General features: G+C 42.2%; 1 protein-coding gene and 1 long non-coding RNA gene across 3 annotated transcripts in view; one reads left to right on the top strand and one right to left on the bottom strand.

Moving 5' to 3' along the window:
• Positions 1–542: 542 nt before the first annotated feature.
• The window catches only part of TET2 (tet methylcytosine dioxygenase 2), a 71,526-nt gene continuing 51,345 nt past the window's right edge, over positions 543–20,723 (top strand). For both annotated transcript variants that reach the window (XM_014878305.2, XM_014878304.2), the window contains exon 1: positions 543–656. In XM_014878305.2, coding sequence (XP_014733791.1) covers positions 627–656 — 30 coding nt within the window. In that variant the 5' untranslated portion in view covers positions 543–626. The remainder of the gene's footprint in view (positions 657–20,723) is intronic.
• Positions 3,281–11,361, bottom strand: LOC148224008 (uncharacterized). The gene is made up of 3 exons (XR_015803306.1): positions 9,055–11,361; positions 7,601–7,701; positions 3,281–6,836 (listed from the first exon to the last, which is right to left on the bottom strand). It is a non-coding gene; the product is annotated as an uncharacterized LOC148224008 (long non-coding RNA).

Below are 20,723 nucleotides of genomic sequence, written 5' to 3'. Positions count from 1 at the left end.
GGAAGCCTGAGGAGACTCTGTCGATTTTTTTCCCCCCAGTTTTCTTTCTTGGCTTTTCTTTTACGCTGCCAGCCGGCCACCGAGTCCCACGCTGCACCGCCAAGCCTCCCGCCGCAGCGCGGGGAGAGCAGCCCGAGTACAGCAGACGGGCTCCCGGGGCCGTGGGAAAGCGCCGCCGGCCCCCGGGAACGGGAGGGATGCGGAACGAGGGGTGTCTCACGGGGGGTGGCGAGGACTGGCGCTCGAGGGCGGTACCCTCCGCCCCGCCGTGTCCCGCGAACCCACCGGCGAAAGCAGAAAAGGCGGGGGGAGCAATAGGGCGGGGGTGGGAATCCCCAAAAGGCCGAAAGAGCGTCAGCAGCCGGGAAAAAAGCCCCGCGCGGTCGGGAGCGGGGACGGCGCCGGTGACGGTGGTGGGGGCGCTCCCGCGCCGCGCGCTGGGGGGGGGAGGGGGGCCGGGGGGAGCCGTGCCGCTCGCGCGGGGCGGTGCGCGGGGCGGGCGCCGACGTCAGGGCGCCGCGCGCATATTGATGCGGGGGCCCGGCCGCGCTTGCCAAGGAGCAGAAGGAAGCAAGATGGCGGCGCTGTAGGAACGGGGAGCGCGGCGCCTGGGCTGTGCGTGCTGGATGTCGGCGAGGCTGAGGGACGCGGCAGAGGTCAGAGCGGGATCCCCGCGCCGGCCGCCTTCTCCGCCCGGCACCGCGTGGAGGTGTCGCGGGGCAGCGCTGCGCCGCGCCGCCGGGGGTCGGCGAGGAGGGGGAGCCGCCGTGGGTCCCCCAACATGGCTGATTGACAGGGGTGGCGGGGCCGCCGCCGCCCCCTCCCCACGGGGCCGGACCCGGGCTTCGCCTCGCCGCCCCTCCCCGCGCCTTTGTCTGCGGACGGGGTACGGCGGTCGGAGGCGCTACGGCTTTGCGCCGCTCCCCGGCCCCGGGCGGACACAAAAGGCGGGCGCAGCCCGGGGAGAGGGGAGAGAGGTGTGGGGCTTGCGGGGCCTGGGGAGGGCGAGGCGGTGGCGAGCGGACCGTGGTGCCGGGGGTGCTCGGGAGGCAGAAGTGTGTGCGGACGAGTCGGGGGCTCGGAGCGAGGCCTCTCTTTTTCCATGCAATGCTCCACGCGCGTGTTTTGCCCGCGTTGCTAAACCCCCGCCGTCGGGGCACAATGTGGCCGCGGGATGAAAAGGAGAATCACTTTCCCGAGCGTGTTCCCCTGAAATAACGCTTTCGGCGAGGTCAGGCTTGTTCCCCGCCAGATGACAGGCAAGAGCAACAACCTCACCACGCCTGAGTCGGACGCGCGGCAGTGCGCGCTCGCTCGCTCGCATCGCGGCGTTTATCGGTGTTAAATCACCCCCTCCGACACCAACACTCATTCTCTTGTCCTGAGTTAAAAGAGGGCTTTTCGGCTCGCGGTCTGAGTGTTGGAAATTCAGCAGACTCTTTTCTGTTAAGTAATTTTCCTTTTCGGAGTGAGGTGAAGGGAAAAGTGATGTGGTCCAGCGTGCTTTCACCGAAACGCTGCAGCCAAAGATCTCATCACAAGATTTGCTTTCCATGATGAGCGGCATGCCAATGTGCGGGCTCTGAGCCGTGATCGGCAGCTCTGAATATATGTTCAGCGTAATTTTCTGTTCTTTTTCCTTTCAATGTGAAGTTTGAGAGTTTCAGAGATGAGGAGATAACACTGTCCCTAGTGAAAGCAGGTCAGTGGGTGTTGTTTGTCGGCAAATGAGGCCGTTCTGTTCGCGTGTTAATGGCACGTTGATTTACTGCAGCAGGGGGTGAGTGCAGTCACACATTCACTTGTGTATCTGCATGTGTATTCCACTATGGCACTTTGGAGGTTGTAAAGTGCAAAACAGGACGTGGTTGCCGAAGATACTCAATAGGGAGATGTCAATGGTCAATAGTCACTCGAGTTACAGCGGGATCTGACTGCTTCTGTTAACGCTCTGAAACAATGTACCCATCTCAGATTTTATCCTGCAAAAAACTACCATTTGGAACCAATGAAAAAATCTCTCTTGGGCAGTATTTTTTCTCTCTCATAGAAAGCTTAGTTTGAACACTGACAGTGAAGACAGAAAATATTTAAATCTAGAAACCAGGGTGAGGAGAGGAGGGAAAAAGGGAAGACAAAACAATGTTTTGGTGGTGGGACTAAACTGTTGTTAAGGTGAGAGTCACCTTTCAGTGGAAAGAGTTGCTACATTATGGGAAGTGACATAAAAACCCCTTTGTGAATGGATCCAGGGATCCATTCAGAGAGTGGTTTTGTATTGCCCATTCCAAACAAATCTGCAAAAAAAGACAAGGTTGAAAGGGAGACACTGAGGCACCTGAATGTACTGAATTATCACTGTTGGTAGCAAGGTTTTTAGCCAGAACTTTGGCATTGTGGTGATTCATTGTGGTGGCTTTTAGCCAGGAAAACTGGTATTGTTTTGATATAGTGCACATGGTCTTAGACTTTGACATGTCAGCATTGTTTAAAGAACAAGAAATGTGTGCTTGTTGCGAGTTACTGAGTTATTATGATGGACAGATTTCCAAGGTCTCTTGTTGGTACCAGTGCTGCACTGGGTAGCAGAAATAGGAGGTTGTAAATGTTTTGGCTTTTGCATGCGGAATCGGGAGAACCTGAAGTTGCTGATGGAATGGACATTTCAGCTGCCGAAGTTGGATGGGTCTGTTTTTTCTTGCCCAAGCACTTTAGATACTGCTGGCCTGTGTCTTCCTCACTTTCCTTTAAATATTAGCAACAGCACCAAAGAAAAGAAAAGGGGAAAAAAACCCTCATCATGTTTTGGAACCAATCTGCTCCTCGAAAACACATGAAGGTCAGATTGGATTAATAATGTTACTGACCTTGGTCAGGTTTACAGGAAGTACCTCACTCCTAAGTTACTTGCACGGACAGTAGTGTTTTTATCAGTGTGCGTAAGCATTGACTTTAAATCTCTTGTTCCATTTTGTTCCAAGTGGAAGATGTATTTTGTGTTTCTATAAGAGCCAAGTAAGGTCCTTTTTAAAAAGCTGACAACTTGTCAAGGTGGAATTCCTTCCAGAAGAGCTGTCAAATTTGGCTTGTCACAGCGAGTGACCCCTCTACCTCTCTCACTGGGCTGCCGCACAGTAGCTCAAGGCATGATAGCAGCATCTGTAAGCCAGCTTCACAACTGGAGCTTGAAAGTGGTAGAACAAAGTTGCCAAGTTTCAAGTAGAGTTGGTGGTTATCTTGGAAACTGCACTGGAGAACACAACCACAAATTATTTTGGCAAATAATATACGGTATTTATTTAGTCCAGCTCTGCTGTTAAGGCAGTCAGCCAGCAGCATTAAGTGTTGTGACATCATTTTGAAAGGCAATGTGCTGGTTCTGAAATTGAGTGGGATGTATTCATTATTTAAAAAAAAAAAAACAACAATACTGTAGTCTGAACAGAGATAAAGCATATGACTGCATCATGGCTGAAAGCCAAAAAGAGAATTGTATGAATCAATCACACTTGCAGCATTATTCCCATCTCTTACTTCATAAGGCAGTGAATACCATCTTACTCATTTAGTGACATTCTGCAGCAGAAATACGCTTTTGAACACTGAACAAGTACCTACTAACAAGTTGCCATAGTTCTGGTTGTTACTTTATCATCACTGCTTACATGTTCAATTTGCATACCTCATCTCAATAATCCTAGATAATAAAACCTTACAAATGGAAAGTACAGTGAGTAATTATCCTCGTAGTCACCCATTGAAAAGAAATCACTTCTGCCTTACCTTAGGGTAGATAAGTTTGCTTTAAAAAAATTTATATGTGTGTGTGTATATATATATATATATACATATATATATATATTTATATGGAAAATCACTCATTTTGCCAAGAAACTGCTCAGTGGGTGGATGCAGAGATGGTGGGGTTAAGGAAAAAAATTCTGACCCTCCAGCATCAGCTGGACTAATCCCAAGTACAGCTGATGACTGACCCAAAAAGATTGTTTGCATTAAAATACTGGGAATGTGCCTTGCATTACATAGCTGGGAGAAAGAAGGTAGACAAAAATAAGATCTGAGAAATAGAAAGAACAGCTAACTAATTTTACCCACTTATCTCACACCGTTCTTGAAATTAAGAAGAAAATATATCCTAACTTATAGGTGGATTAGGAAGAGTTTTATACTAGTTTTTCACAGTAAAGAATTTTAAATCTGAGGTCACTTTAAAGACAATTTCCATGCTTTGAAAAACACTTTAACAAATAAAAGCCATAAAGATTTAGATTCCAGTCTGTCTTTTCAAGCAAGCTTGTTCATTTCTGTAAAACATCTTCCAGAACACTGAATCATCTTAGTAACCTGAACAAAATTGAGGCTGTCTTTAAAAAGTGAAGTTTTCTTTGGAGGTGGGGATTCCAAGCTAGAGTGTTGTTGCCTTGTAGTATACATATGGCAAGAAATCCCAGAAGGATTATTTTTACAGATAAATAAAGGCTTGCAGTATTTGACCTAATTCTTCGTGTGTGTGTTTTTCCTCTTACTAAAACAAAAATAAAAAATTAAATACAGGAGGCATTTCGGCTGCAGTGTGGAAAGGAATAGGCTTGTTCTCTGTACAAGTTCAGCAAGAAAGGATAATTCAGCATTTTAAGCATAATCAAGTACAAAGTTTTGTTAAACCACAGCAGACAGTTTCAAAGAACTGAGCAGGTGAGTGTTTAAATAGCTAAGATAACCAGAAGTAGCTCAATAACCAAATACCCCTTGGAAGTGTCTTCCCCAGGTACAGGGCACTACCATCCACACTCTGATTAAATACTATGATGCAATTCAGACAACATGAAATAATCATCACATGTTCTACAGCATGACTTCTAACCTCAAATATATTCCACGTTTTCCCAGCATCCGAATATTGGTTTTACCAGGTGTATGCATGGGGGAGGGGAAGTTTCCAGCTTTAAGCTGAATATTTGCAGCTGTATCAAGAACATCTTCTGCCTTCTTTACTCTACATGAGCTACCCTGTCCTTAAACTTACATTTCAATGACTAAAGCTTAAACAGCTCTTCTGCCTAATCTCCTTTCCAATAATGCATCGGCAGTCCAAGTTTGTGTTCCAGTGTCGTGGCGTGAGCTACTCTTAAGTCACATCGTGTTGGGAAAGGATTTGGCTCCATTGTAGCGAAACTCCGGCTTACCAAGTGGGTAGGTTTAGGTCAGGACGGTGACTCTCCATGTGGTTGCGTGCACGTGGTTTGAATGTTTACAAACAGTGTCCCAGCATCCTCGGCAGCTGCCTTGACGCAGCCAGTGAGGACAGAGTTCTAGGAATGTCCCTAGTCCTCACGGTCAGTGGAGGAGGGGGAAAGAAATAAAAAAATGCAGAGTTTTAAGAACATATCATAGTTTGGGTTTTGGCTGAGCTTTCTGCATCTGCGTTGCATTCTAGACCACTGGATCCTCTGTCAAGCGTCGTTGTTTTTTTTCCTCTGCACTTGAGCTCAGTCTGGGTTGTGTTGACGGGTTTGTCTGGAACAGACTGACCCGAAGTATGAGATGGGGGTTAAGGGAATTGTTGCAAAGGTTTCAAATTATTTTTGTACCCTTCCTCCCCTTTTAAAAATGTATAATTACTTCAAGTCCTAAAAGCTTTTATGGCAAAACAGCTCTTTACAATATAAGAATACCACTATAAATGGTTATATATTTTTTCCTTAATTAAGCATGATTCACTGCCTGTTAGGACTCCAGAACAATTCCCTTTTTAAAGAACAAGAAAGAAATCATGAATCCTGCTAACTTTGAGTAAAATCAAATAGCTGAAAGTCTTTATTACTTAATGAGGCATGTTGACACAAAGAGGTGTTGCTGTTACGAAAGTTTTACCACTGCAAGGCAAGTTTTGGATCTCCATTAGATGTAAGAAGCTTGGTGGAAATTTCTGCATTTACCCAACCAAGTGAATAATCTGTTGCTCAAAATAACCCCCAAAACCCAAAACAACAACAACAACAACAACAAAAAACAAACAAACAAAAAAAAAAAAAAAGGAGGGGGAGAACTGCTGTTAGTTGTTGGAGGTGCCTTGCAGAAATGAAAAGTCACTGTAGCTGGTCAGAAGCACCCAACTGACAACGTGTTTCAAACTCTCCCCTATGGACCTAAACCAAACCTGTCAGACCAGTTCTGGTCTTCAGAGACACTTGCAGCCTATGTCCTGTAGGACCTTATTATCAGAGGTTCTAATGCTCCTTATCTAATCCCGTACACATATTTCAGACTTCCTTAGGCAGTTTTGCAGGAAGCAGTCAGAACATCGTGCAGAGCACATCACTTGCTTTACAAAATGAATCCTCAGATCTGTTTTCTCCTCATAGGGAGGAAGCAGTTGGTACAAATGCTCTTCCATGTTCTGAATTTGTCTGGATGAGTCATGGTATTCACTGTCATGCAACAGAGTAAGAAGGCTGATCACAGATCTTGTTATACACATGGCTTCTGCTAGCAGTTGTATGTTCTTGTTGGTTGCTCCCATTTTATGTTGATGTCTATTACAACACTGTAATTTTGTAATTACACTGCAGTAGTGTCTTCTCATTTGCAGGACAAAATTATCTGTGTCATATCCAGAATCTGCTTCTGTTTCAGTAAGCTCTTTATCACCTTTCATTTTCTTTTCTGGCCTTTTTTTTGATCTACAGTTCCCATTACTCTTGCACTAGCTGGGTAGAAGAAGGTAGGTAGCAAGCAAGATAAAGCATGTGAGAGAATATGTGGCAAAGGCATTCCTGAGTTTGTGCTGTTTGTTCCTTCTCTCGGTGCTTCTGGCACTGTTAGAGAGATCAAAGGGTAAACATTAACCTTGGGCCTGATTCTGGTGGCAGAGTTTTGCCCTCGTCTTCTGTGTCCTTTAGTATCTTTCCAGATTTGTCCATTCTAATGAAAGACAGCCCCTGCTCATGCAACACTCAACCCCATTTCATGCCCCTGATGCTTTTTTTCATCTTTGTTAAATCTGTTTGTTCTTTCAGTGCTACTTCACTTGTGTTTGAAGTCACATTCTTTGAAGTTATAAAATTTTTATACTTGCCAAAGGACACAAAACTCTTTCAGCTCTTATGTAAGCAAAAAGGAGAAAAGAATGATTGCATATTTTGTCTTGTGTGCAAGTAGCATTAGTCTCCTGCTCAAAATGAGGAAAAGGAATTGTTGAAGTAAAACAGGAGTTTCTACTGTTTTTCCAAAGTTAAAGACCACAGAAGTGAGATATTTCCATGAAGCTTCAAGTACATGTACAGCTTAATAAAAGGAATGCCATTTATCCCTAAAAGAGAACATAGGACAGCTGACAAATATGTGGGACTCACCTCATCCTGGGATATGGAGCAGTGGCAGTATGTGTGTGCACATATTACAGATTTTAACATACTTTCTTTTAGGTTACCAAATTTTTGTTCCCTCTTCACTCCTTTGCTTGCTTTTCTATTTCAAGTTTTTCTGCCCAAAAAAGCTCTGAAGTATTACTTAAATGGCAACACTAAAAATCAAAAACATGAAAGCTGAACAACTGGAAAGGGTCAGATTTAACACTTACTTAATTTTGTGTATCTAGTAGACATTTTGTTGGATGGAAAATGTATGCTAGTGTGTTTCCCATTCCATGCACAGGTAGTTGCAAATGTACACATCACATACCTAGGAGTGAGTGAAAATACAGATCACATAGGGAAAACACTCTTGATATTCATAAAGATGAAAACCGCACAAAGCAGAAAAATACAGCCTTTCAGTTCTCAGTTGTTTCTATGGTGCTTACATAGAACATTTGTTTTCCTTAAGTAAGTGTAGACCTGTACTTTTCTGCTTCTCTGTAATCCTTAATGCAGAGAAGCTTCTGTAGGTGTGAGAAAGCAGTAAGAAAACCAAGAACTGTGCTGATCTGTTTTCTTTATTACTATGTGTAGTCCCTGAGAAGTGAGAAACCAGGCAGGAAAATACAGATTTCTATCTGTTTTTCCACTGTGTCTGTGCTGTACAGCTGACAATACATTAAGTATAGGTGACATTTTTTCCCCAGTGTCAGCTGGCTTGTGATCCTGCAAACTGCCTTTTTCACAAAGCCCTATTAATTTTCCTTGGGCTCGCCAAGCTATGCCAGAGACACTTAGAACAGTGACACACCTAGTCAGTCATATACTTTGTTTACTGAAAAATGAAAAGTAGTTTTGGTTTTGGGGCTTTTTTTAAAAATTATTTTAGGCAACAGGGAGAAGAAATGGATGGAAAGACTACAGGTATAGAAGCTAAAAACCAAATTTTTACTTAGAAACCACAACTTTTCAAAGTAGTTGCAAGTTAACGTATTTTGCTATGAAATGTAGACTCTAGCAGATGAATAAGACGTTATACTTCTGGAAGAGGGGGTCTAACTACCAAAAGAATAGCTGCTTTTTCTTAAAACAAGGAGCTGGTTGGAGATGTTTTGTTGGACAAGCTGGAGCATGAGTCTAATTCAAGATGGCAACTCTGATGCTTCTAAATATAAGAAGAGTGGATAGAGTAAAATTAATTATTGCACATTAGGAGGCACCTCATATCCCAGCCACGAAACAGAGTCCTGCTGTGCTTGGGGCTGTACAAACATAAGCCATTTTTATTCTGTCTTACTATTTAATTCAGTGAAAGAGGCAGAGAAAAGAGGTCTGGCAGCACACAAGAGGTCAGAGTGTTAGTAACTCTTGTTTATAGCAGAGGCAGGCAGCTCCCTTTCAAAAAACTAAATATTTGCAGTAAATAAAGCAAAGCTGCTATTAGTGCCTGATCTGTGTGTGTGTGTGTGTGTGTGTGTGTGTGTGTGTGTGTGTGTGTGTGTGTGTGTGTGAGTGTGTGTGTGAGAGTTGCTCCTGAGCAGCACTGCTGCAGTCTTTTCCCCAGGGTGCTAATGTTAATGAGCAGGCAAAACATGCAAAGAAGGAGAGAAAGGGTATAAAATTAATAAGCAACAACTGAGAGCCAAAGCACACAGAGATCATGCAATGTGATACAAACCCTGCTGGAGTCATTCATTTTCCGTGCCTTTTTTTTCTTAACCCTAGAAGACCTACAGGAAAGCTTGGTACAGCTGGGAACTGAACCCATATCTCCTAAACCCCAGTGCTTTACCCATGATACCCTCCTTCCTGCTCATTCAGAAGTTTAGAGATCGTTTTCTCTGCTTACTAAGATAACAGAAGTATCAATTTTAAGAAACAGAAACTAGACGCTTTTCACTTTTTTTTAGAGTTTGGTTTTTCAGTAGCATTTTCTGTTGATTGACAACATGTTCTGGTTTTGCCACACAAACTTTCAGACCCCTAAATCAGCAGTGCTTATCCAAAACAACTCAGCAAATTAAAATTAAATAAATCTCCTCAGGGAAAAGGATGACTTTTTGTTCACTGCTTTGTGGCACTGTTTAAACCTTCTACTCCAAGTGAGAAAGGATGCAGGGAAGAATGTTATCTCCATTTTACTGACGCTGTAAGTGTCTCCATGTACCTCCAAACAAATAATTAAAATAATAATTAAAAGTAGTAGGTTGTGTCAGTTAATCACAGTGTGTGAAACAGTTATGACATTTCTATAAGTAGGTACTCCAGTTAACTCCCTTTAATACCCTTGATCCTCCTATTCATTCAGGCAAGATTTCCCACAGTCTGCGAGCTGTTCATATACATCAGCTCCAATCTACCACACAATTCCCATTAGATCTGTTTTATCCATTAAAGGTTTGTCAGGGTCCACGAACCTTCATGTTGACATCACACTTGGTAGCAGAGCTCAAAGGAGGGAAAAATACAAAAATAAAAACAATTTTAATTTGTTGTCAGAAATTTCTCTGCTGGAGATGGGATGCACAAACCTGCATTAATCTGACATTGACCATAGCAGCATTTGTAGCTTTCTGTTCAAGAGTCCACCTTCATCTCCTAGACCTGAACTGGAGATGGCAAGCTTTAATGTCTCTGGTCTTTGAGAATTCCTTTGCTGTGGGTCATAGTCATAGCTCAGTCTGCCTGGTTACATAGTGCATTTAACAAAGAGCCCACCCTGTTTTAACTTCAGCACATTCACGGGCTTGTGATACAATCCATGATGAACTGCATTTGGAAATAAAATCCAATAGGTAATTTAGCTCACACAGCATCTCTGGATGCTGGCAGATGCAGCTGACCGTGAAGGACAGATGGATTTTTCTCTGCCATGTTTAGAGATACCACTGCAAACTATTTTGGAAGAAGATGGAGCAGAGCATTCAGACTTGCCTCCCCACAGCTGCTCCTCTCCCCGCAGCAGTTTAGAGGTTCAGCCAGCCAAGCCCCATGTGGCTCATGTGCACGTGGCCATGCTGTTTACAAACACCCTCCTAGGTGTCCCCAGGCACACTGGGTGCTTCTGAGAGCTCCTATTTTTCACCCAGTTGTGGCTAAAGGCGGGACTGTGATAGGCTGTGGAGCCTGCTAGCTTGTTTAGGTTTGCTCATTTTACGTTTAAGCAATATTCAGTCCAGGGGTTTAGAGGAAGGTTGTCCACAGTGAGTCAAAAATAGAAACCTCATTGCTCGATAGCATAGTAGCACTGGAGAGCGCTAGCTAGATGTACACACAGCAGTGAGGAAGGTACTTTTCTGCTTTCCAGAAACATTACTAAAGTATTGGGTAGCATTTACAATAAGGAAGGATTTCAAAAAGCCTGTGGAAATGAATTGACACTTTTATTTTTTTCATTTTCCACTAACAAACCAGGGACCACTTCTTGTCCAGGTTTAAGAGATGGGACTCAAGAAAACCCAAGTAGTTTGGATCAGCTAGTATTTAAAACCAGAGCTGCATTATCACTCAGAGAAGATTGCCTTAGGTCTGCTTTGTTTTAGCAGGCCACTGGCATACAGTAAGAAAGAGGTTTGAACAGCTGTGTGTTGTAGTGTTAAAAGGCCTCCCATAGCCGAGGCACAAAAAGACAAAGCCTGTTTCTTTCCAGCTGCTCAGCTAAAATTGTGTTCACTTACTTTTGCTACTCTCCTCACCAGTTCAGAGTTCAAGGACTCATATATCTACCGTACTTTGATTTCAGATAACAAGATATAACTACATGGAGGGAAACAAACAGAAAAGTTCCTGTTCCTCAAAGACATGCACTTTTTCTGTACTTGTTCCCCTGTTTTGTTTCGGGGTGTGCACAGTTTATTTTTCTCCTTTTGTTTTACTCTCCCTCCCTGCACGCCCTCTGCTGTGTGCACACCCTCTTCCAGCCGCCTCTCTGGCTTGCCTGGCCGAGAAGTGCAGACTCAGCAGAGACTGGTAACACTTTAACTCTTTGTCCTATTCTCAGCTCTCCCAGGAAAGGTCAAAGCAAATGAGACTTACAGCTGCGCTTGAAACAGAACCGCTATAATGGAGAGGGACATTGACCACAGACTGCTCCCCCTGTCACGTTTTGTGAAGCACATGAAGTGTGCGGACCGCATGAGATGAAACTTTGCATAGGTTTGGATGGCTGGATCTGCTTATTTCTCGTTAAGAGGAAATGAAAGACTTGTGACTTTTGTTTGTACTGGCCATATCATGCAACTTCTACTGATAAACAGAAATAATTTAGGAGCTACTTCCTATAATGCCTGAAACGTGGTCTTAATTTCATCAGTGCAAAGCCAGCAAAAAGCTATTACAGACACGATTACTCTGTTATGTGTCTTTGAAGTAATTTTGGAAACTTTGGCAATGTGCCCTTATACAGTTCTTTACCGTAAGAGCCACAGTTTTGCACTGTGTTCTGGGACCATGTGGGATCCAGTTTTAGTGACTTAGGGCAGAAAGGAGTTCCGTTTTTCTTAACAACAATTCAGCACTGCCATTTGCTTACACTGACAGACGAACCTGCGGGGCCACCAGCAACATCAGCACCCATCCACGTGTGCAACGTACAGGAAAAAGGTTCCCACTTGCCCTTCAGACACGCTGCCGTGGTGTCTCACAGGGCTGCTAGGGGTGTGCGCCAGCCGGGGCGCTGGCGCTGCTTGGCTTAGCGACATCGCACTGGCGCCAAGCTTTACCGCTCGGGCTTTGGCACTCCAGGTCATGCTGGTGTCTCGCCACGTGCTTACGCACGCATGGCAGCAGTGTTTACAAACATGACCCCAGAATCTTACGGGCAGCTAGGAAAGAGGCAGCCTGTGCCACATCCCGCGCGCCAGGCTGACCTAGATCGCCAGTGCTAAGAACCAACACCGGCTCTGAGAGACGTTCAAAGCAGATGATTTTGCTCCCAAACTGTTTTGAAGTATCATTGCCACCAGGAGAGCGTTTTCCACCATAAACTAAAAATAGCTACTATTAACTAGCAGGAGCGGCGGGTAAGTGATTCAGCAACTCAGAGATAGAAGTGACTGTATTCTTCAGCACTCTGTTTCTGCCTTGAACTAACTCAGCACATAAAATTTTCACAACGAGAATCAAAGCTGGCTTACTTCGGCTAAAAGAAAAGAACACTGCATGATCATGTAGTTCCTGACTGACAGTTCCTTTTTTAATTCATTTATTAGCACTTGCACTCAGGCACTAATGAATGCTATGTAGTCAGGCTGTGACCATCCATTTAGGAAAAAGATGCCTTGTTAATTTCAAATGAAACACTTCCATTTACAAAATATGAATACCATCATATGGCTGATTTGATTTTTTGACATGGGCCTTAAAAAAAGAAAGCATAGCCAAAATGCTGCTTTAGCAAACCAAGCCCTGAATGGTCAGTTGTCAAATGTCCATATTCTGTCTTCACATGTATATTTTTTATAGTACATATCTACTGAAAAAAAGAAAGCATCCCTTCCTCATCGTTGAAGCTCTTGAAAGAAGTTTGTATGGTATGCCAAAATACTCTAAAGTAATTTGCTTTCTAGAAATTAGCAGTTTATAGTAAAGTGGAGTACATGATCAAAAACAATTAGTGTTTGACAGATTCTGGCATTCTTGACTTTGTCTCAGAAATACATGTATGTGGAGGAAGACAGGTACTATAACTGTGAGTGATTACTCAAGATAATCAGAATTCTCTTGAAAAAGCTGCTAAATGAGCAAAATTAACCCATCCTTGTTAAAAATCACTTCCAGTTTCAATCTGAGAATTGAAGAATTTAATCTCAGCTTTGCAAAAGCCTCCTAAATGATGAAAAATTCTTTTCGCCCTCCCAAACAAAAAGTTTGTCTTTTCAGAAGCAGATGAGATGGTAGAAAGATGGTACTTCTATTTTATATTAGTTATTGTAATACATCTCGGTGTTTGTAAATATCATAATGATAAAGCCTGTAGGAAAGACACACTATGAGTTTCTCCATGCCTCTTCTGCAATACAGTTCAATCTCACTACTGAATAAAATTTTTCTAAGTATAGATGTCATCTTTTCCAACCATGGCAGCTCTGCATTAGAGTTGTCAGAATTCCTGCAAAGTTTCTTCGCTATGTAAACAAAATGAAACAAGAGAGGGTTACATGAGTTCACTCTGGCTTGGTCACTAGCTCATTTCATGTGGTCTCTGATATCTCTAACCTGAGATGGGATACTGCTCTGCAGGTCAGTCCCTGACCCATTGTCAGTTTTGTCCAGTCTCCTATTTTTAATCTTGTATTTAGAATGAGCAGATGTACTTGGTCAGTTATTGATGTCTTTTCACTGCTGAATGTTCATTACAATGTTCATTACACTGCATATAATAGACCTAGAAATAAGAATGGAAGTACTGAAAATAGGTCACTACTGTGTTCCTATTTTAAGAGCTCTTTGTAGCATTTCTCCTGCCTGAGGAAAGCAAATCCACCTTATTGTGAAACTGAACAAGTATGGGCAAAGTGGGAGAATGGAGAATTAGAGTCTTAGTGTGAAAACATCCCTTAATATATATAGCTTTCGTCTTGGGTACATCGTTGTGCATCCTCTAGAGTCTTTCTTCAGAAACCCTGAAGCACTTTTAAAATTGTTCTGAATCAGAAAGTACTGAGGTTTTCAAGGACTGGATTATTATTAGTATTTATGATGACTGTGGGCTTTACCAGTAAATTTAACTTAACCAGTGTAATGACTATACAGATACACAAAGTGTGTCTGGTGAATCTTTGACTCAGAGAATGTTCTTATTGTTTATAATATTTTCTTTCATTATATGAAGAGCTTCTTTTAGCCACCCAGTGAAGAGAATATCAGGGAAGATGTGTTGTTTATGATGAAGTTTATTTTATTCAATGCTTTTAGTTGGGGGCAGGAGATAAGGGAACAGTGTAAGATTACCATTGTATGCTACAGGGTGAATACCGCCATTGTGTCAATTTAGATGAGTATCTCAAAATAAATACAGACTCTGTCATGGGTTTGTCCTCTAGGTAAAAAAGCAGTGGAAATCTTGTTTAACAAGTTCAGCAAAAGGCACACCTAAAGTTTAATTATGTCTTCAGATGCATGGGTGCAAGTCTTACTAAAGAGTTTTACTCAACTCCCAGAGAACAGACGTAGGACTTTCGATTTTTCTTAGATGGATTGATCTACAGTCATGACAGTGCACAGTTTGGGGCAGAAATTCCCTTGGCATAATAACTATTCCCAGCCACAGCTCTCTCTGCTACCTAGGTGTGTGGGAGAGAGCAAGAGATTATTCACGAGTTCGTATTTTTCAGTCAATACTCCTCTTTCCTCATCACTCTGAAAAGCCAGCCTACCAAAAAAGCAAGGAAAGATGGAGAAGAGATGAAACAGCGCTTCTGGTATTTACCTGAGGGTTTTGTTTTAATGTCTCTTGGAGCTGGGAATCTTGGATAGGATCTGAATTGCAGATCAATTGTGCTCCAAAAGTTGAAGCACTGAATGAGGCAGTGAGAGGACTTCCTGACCTAGAAGGTAGACAGACAGGGGTCAAATTGTTCCTCTGTCTCTCTTACTCATTGTTTTCTCATCAGAAGACGGTTCCTTAACAGACCAACTGCTTATTGGTTTTGTGCACAGAGAATAAAATGTACAGAACACCTACTGGACAGTGTATTAAGTTGCACTAACAGCTGCCTGCAGCACTCAAAGGCAAGGTGGGAACATGCAACAGGCCTCCAAAATACATGTTCAGCATAAACCACTTGCAGAAAATGTTTCCCATCACCCTACTTAAAAACATTAACAAGTCCTGTAAATTCAAGAGTCACAAGAACTATAATATGTGAATAAGAGAAGAAAAACAATGAAAAGAACAAGGAACATTTCAGAGTTTTTACAGTACTGGGGAAAAATGCCTGGAGATTCTTAGGAAAACAAGAAAATCCCACCTTATAGAGTGAGTTTTAAAAAAACAAAAGATGGCTGAGCCATACCAGCAATGGCTCTTCTTCATATTCACAGGATTAAACCAGTGAGGTGCTAAGGTTTCTTCCCATGTGTTTCAGCCCTACAAGGAACACTACTGTGCTTTGTCCACCAGCCTGACTTTGGCCATGGCCAACTTCCAAAGCTTCAAAATATGACCAAAGCCCTATTTCTAGTAGTCAACTTATATATCAATGAAAGAAAGCAGCTGCATATATTTAACATCCAAGCTGTAGAAACCCTGATTCATGAATTCAACAGATACTCCAGAAGGAGCAAAATCAGACCTTCTCTGCTACTCATGTTTCACTATCCTGGCAGCCTTTTTTTTTTTCCCCTGATTTTTTATACTTGCTATACATCCACAAACATGGAGTATGATTGTCTCAAGAATGGCAATTTCCATGAAACTCGATGCTAAAGAATGTCATGATTGAGTGTAAAGTTTTGATGTAGAAAATTTCGGTTAGTTTAATTTTGAGGGGAAGAGTGGCCAGTATCTTGTCTTTGTTAACTCCTTTTTGGCCTATTCAAACTTGCTTGCACCCTTATCCAGGAAAATTCTCATCAGGATATACTAAACAGCCTTTCCCTGTAGCAGCGCACAGCGCTAAGATGGAAAAGCTGTTCCTAAAAGTTGTATGAAATAGTCATGGAAGAGACCATTTGTTCCATCTTCTTCTCCCAAGTCAGCCAAATCATAAAACTGGCACTTCTGATAAAAAGGTGGATAATCTGCTCTAGAAGATCTCTGCTAATAGAGATTCTGTACTCTTTCAAGTCTTCTCATTTTGATGAACATTTTTGCCTTTTGGACAAATAAAGCATTCCAGTTGAAGCTCTGCCTTCTTCTTTAAGAAGAAAAGTAACTTAATGCCTGACAAAGCCACAAAAAAGAGTCTGTCCAAAAATTACCTTTTTTTATCAAAAAGGTTGACATAACTGCTCAGCTTGATGTTCACTCTAACTCCAGGAACTCCTGTTCCTCATTCAGTGTTTTTGCTCATGATTGTTCCCACATTGAGACATTGCCCTCGGCCTACCAATACAAGAAACCCCCTAAGAAGTTCAGGAAAAAAGCTAGTGTGTGAAACAGAGAAGTTGGTGTCATAAAGGAGGAGGAACTACATAGTGAATGGATCTTAAGTAATTACACTTTTTTGTGAGAGTCTGGTGATGCATTAGAGTGTGCATTTCTTGGCCAAGGACCATGCCCAGGTTATCTGGGCACACTGCTGCTTTTCTGTTCATAATGCAAAGAGTTCTCTGCCGTGGAAGAAGATCTGGACAATACAATGAACAGCTTAAATGTAGGCACTTGTTCAATGTGGCAGTAAAGAGAAGCGGGAAAAGCAGATGCAACACAGTACTTAATCTTAGCAGTGTGTTTGGCTTTGTTAAGCTGTAGTGAATGGAGACAGAAACAGTTTCAGAGAATGCAAAATGCTAGAAAATATTTCTCTTGAGCTATAGTGTCAGAGGTGTATGATTTGTCCATGGGAGGATCTGAATTCTCCTCCTCTTTCTTGTTCCAGTGGCATTTTCAGATGAAATCTGCAAATTATGAATGTTCCCATGTATTCCTACTCCAAGTACAATGGTTGTGCTGTATCAGGGCCTCAAAACAGGTGGCACAGAATAAGGCACCCGGAAGAAAGCACAATGGAAATAACTCTGGAGTGTGAGCTAGATAACATACACTAAAGACAGAGAAGGGCTCTGAGGAGCTACCTTTGGCTCTCTAGCACAATTTGAAGAAAAACAGTATTTAAAGAAGGTATCAGCAACATATTTCAAATTGCTGAAAGGAAACAAAAAGACAGCGGGTGTGCTTAATCTAAAGACCTTGCCATCACAGACTGTCAACTTAAGCAATTTCCTTTGTAAGTAGCAAACATTTTCTGAATTAGGACCATGTCTAGGCTCCTGCTCCTTAAGGATACAGTCTGTAGGGGGTTTAAGTCTCATGGTTTTGCCTATCAGCTGGAGGTTGGCTGAATTATTACTAAGCGATTATACATTTCTCTGAGGCATTTGCCCTTTAGCAGACTATGATGAAAACAGACAGTTGTTTGCTTCAGTGTGGCACTTCTCAGCTGCTGCTGGCTGTTTCCCTGTGTGCCCCTTCTTCTGAAGACTTCACCACAATATGCCTAAGACTACTGCTGCAAAAACAGGATCCAGAAAATCTCTTATCAGGAACATGTACAAACTGACTGCCTACTCCAAGAAGCTATTTTATTCATTTGTTCATTTTTGCAACATCCCAGAAAGTTGCAGTTTATGCCTCCAGCAACAAGCGTGGCCACTTCCACAGTTCTTTGCAAAGCAGTGGCACGAACTGTTGAATTATCTAAAAAGAGCAAGCAAGTGTTGAGGTTTTTTAAAGATTAGATTGAAAGAACAGGAAAAAGCTCTCTCCTTTAGTTCTTTCCTTTTGTTTCTAGTTTTAATATTTAATGAACATGTGATATTGTTTTAAGCTAGTCCTGATGGTCTTGTGAAGTTAGTGTTTAAAGCAGATGGCTGCAGTGCTTTAATAAGGTGGTTACTATAGAAACACAGCACTGTGAAAGCAAGAGTTTCTGTAATGCATGGTTCCCTCACTAAACATTTTAAAGACTCCTGATCTACATGTAGCAAGCCCAAAGAATACTAACCAAGAAATGGAAAAGAGAGATAATATGCCTAGAGTATTTACTTCAGCTGGGGTCCACTTAAACCTAGCTGGATAGCTAACATTTTTGTGGCTTGCTAAAGAGCTGCTTGAAACAACATGAAACATGAGAACAGATATAAGCAAAAATATTGATGGAGGAGATGACTGTGTGCAGGAGACAGATCATTTCAGTTATCTTTTTCTAGAAGGCTAGTTGGACTCAAACATTAACACAAACAAATTTAGAAATGCAAAACACCCCCAAACAGTTAGCTAATATACCCAAATAGTTACTTCATAATCCTTGGGCTTTTTGTTTACTTCATCCTTGCATATCTAATGTTGCTTATTAACACACTTGTTGCAGCCTAATGCATGGGGAAGGATACATCATGTACTTTCAAGAATTTGGGCTTTTTATTACTGCCTCTGGTTTTCTTTATTTTGCCAAAACTGCTTTAGCCTGAAAGTACCTAAATTCCTCTGCATATGTCAAAGCATTTTACAGGCTCTGACACACACACTTTAGAAATCCTTTTAAAATGTTAATTATATATACGAATATGATTTGAACTAAATCAGGACATTCAAGGGGGTAAATGATCTTTCTGGAAGATTACAGGTTCTATGTGCAGAACTGAGCAGGAAAGTGTTACCTCATCTGATTGTGTCCTTCCCTCTAGGGAATTTAGAAGTAACTTTCAGCAGTCTCAGAGGGTGAGTACATGGAGATATTGGTTCTAGAACTGTAGAAACTATGAAGCAAAGAAGGCTTCAAAGCAACACTGGATGTAAAGATAGCACTTATGAGAAATAAACATCCTTTCACACAATCTGGGCATCCTGCACAAACTCCTGTCTTGTGCTATAGTCAGCAACAGTGCTGACCTGGACTAGGTTCAGAGGGAAGTGGAGACAAACAAGGCCTTTTTTTTTGTTTTATCCTTTCTTTTTTTTCTTTCTGTTCTCCTAAACTCAGCAGATATTTGTGCTTGCATATTTTTTGCTTCCCTTCATACCTTAAAACATCTTAACTGGGCAGGTTCAGTTGCAGGGTTTGCCTCTGTTAGGGAGCTGAACACATTATCATTTTAAAAGCCAGAAGGGAAAAAAAGCCTGTGCGAAGCACTCAACTAATGGGGTTTTCCTCTACTCTGAGACTTAAATTCTTTCATCAGTTCCTGTTTCTGTATGGTAATATCTGATCCCTTTATGGGCTTTTTCTATGACTTAAAACTTTCAAACAAGGAAAATTATATGTGATCTAAAATGCCTCCCACTTTTCTGCCTTGTCACTGTGACCCTCACCACTGTCATCCTCATCACACTAGTCAAGGTACATCTAACTTTACTTTGCTCTGTCCTTTAGTTTCTTTCCTTCCAAACATCCCCATTTTATACCCCACCTCACTTATGAGGTTTAGCTGCCTCATTGCTCATTGTATTTCTCTCGTGCCTGTGAAGTATTACTGTGAGCAGCACTGCCCACAGCTTTGCACATTTAGCAAGTCTAGAAGTCAGAGGTATTCCCTGCTCTGCTTTACACACTGTCTGCTTTGGTTTTGATGTATTTACAGTGGAGCAGTAGAGCTATAGACAGATACTCAGAAACAGGTATCAAGCCCTTGTCTTATGCTCAATTTTAAATAATCCTTCAGTAAAGCATTCACTCTCTGAGGATGAGGAAGCTCCCCCTCAGACTATCTTCACATGCACTTACAGGTACATTAAACACACAGGCACAGCACACAAAACCAGACATCTCTGTCTCTATTTTCATAACAGGAATATTTTTAGGCATGACAGATACTATGAAGGAACTCTGCCCAGCTGCACTCAGGATAGATGGGGCAGGCTATTTTAGGTTATTATATAGCAGTTCTTAAAAAAGAAAGCTTTGTAACTTGCAGGCAAAAGCTGAGGGAAATCTGTCCCTCAGACACCAAGAAAAGGAGCCCTAGGGGAATGGGCAGCCCTGTGGTCTGTATGTAGATTTAGCCCTGGACCCATTTGGTGGCCTCAGGAGGACTTGTGTGATCCATGAGCACCTGTTTCCAGTCCTGGCCTTTGACTGCTGCTCCGTCTAGGATTGTTGTCCCTGTACTGAAAAGCCTTTTTTCCCCCTTTTCCTTTCATTAAAAAGAACATGAACATGAGTGCTTTTCCACAGTGCTGATTAATTATCTCACAGATAATGTCACTGACTGCAGCGAGATCACATGTGAGAACTTACATGTATCCATGGAAGAACTCACTTTATAGCCCTTTGAGAAGAAACATACAACAGTGAGGGGAGTCAAAAAGACATTTTATATCCTTCCAGTGTCTAACAGGAGGCCCCCTAGCTCAGCAGATGCCTGAAGACATGCATAAATAACACATACAAGACATACATAAATAGCACATAAGTATTTTTTCTGTATAATCTGTAAATTATTTTTAAGTGCCAATATTGGGTAGAGGTGTAAAGCTTGGAAGTGCATCAAGTGAGATAGTGCAAAGTTGGGAAAATCCTTGCACCCTAGAACTTAAAGTTCTGCCTTATGGTAGAATATGAGTCAGAAGAGGCCAACAGTTCTTTGTAGGAAGATAACAATAGAAAAAAAGTAAACAAAAAAAACCCCATGCTTAGTATGGCTTGCAATAGGAACATTCTGTCACTTGTCTGTCGTGACAGTGGC

The sequence above is a fragment of the Sturnus vulgaris genome, chromosome 4 (genome assembly GCF_052056855.1).
Source record: "Sturnus vulgaris isolate bStuVul1 chromosome 4, bStuVul1.hap1, whole genome shotgun sequence".
In the NCBI taxonomy this organism is placed as follows: Eukaryota; Metazoa; Chordata; class Aves; order Passeriformes; family Sturnidae; genus Sturnus; species Sturnus vulgaris.
Note: the sequence above shows the minus strand (reverse complement) of the source record. Positions and strands in the feature narration are given on the sequence as shown.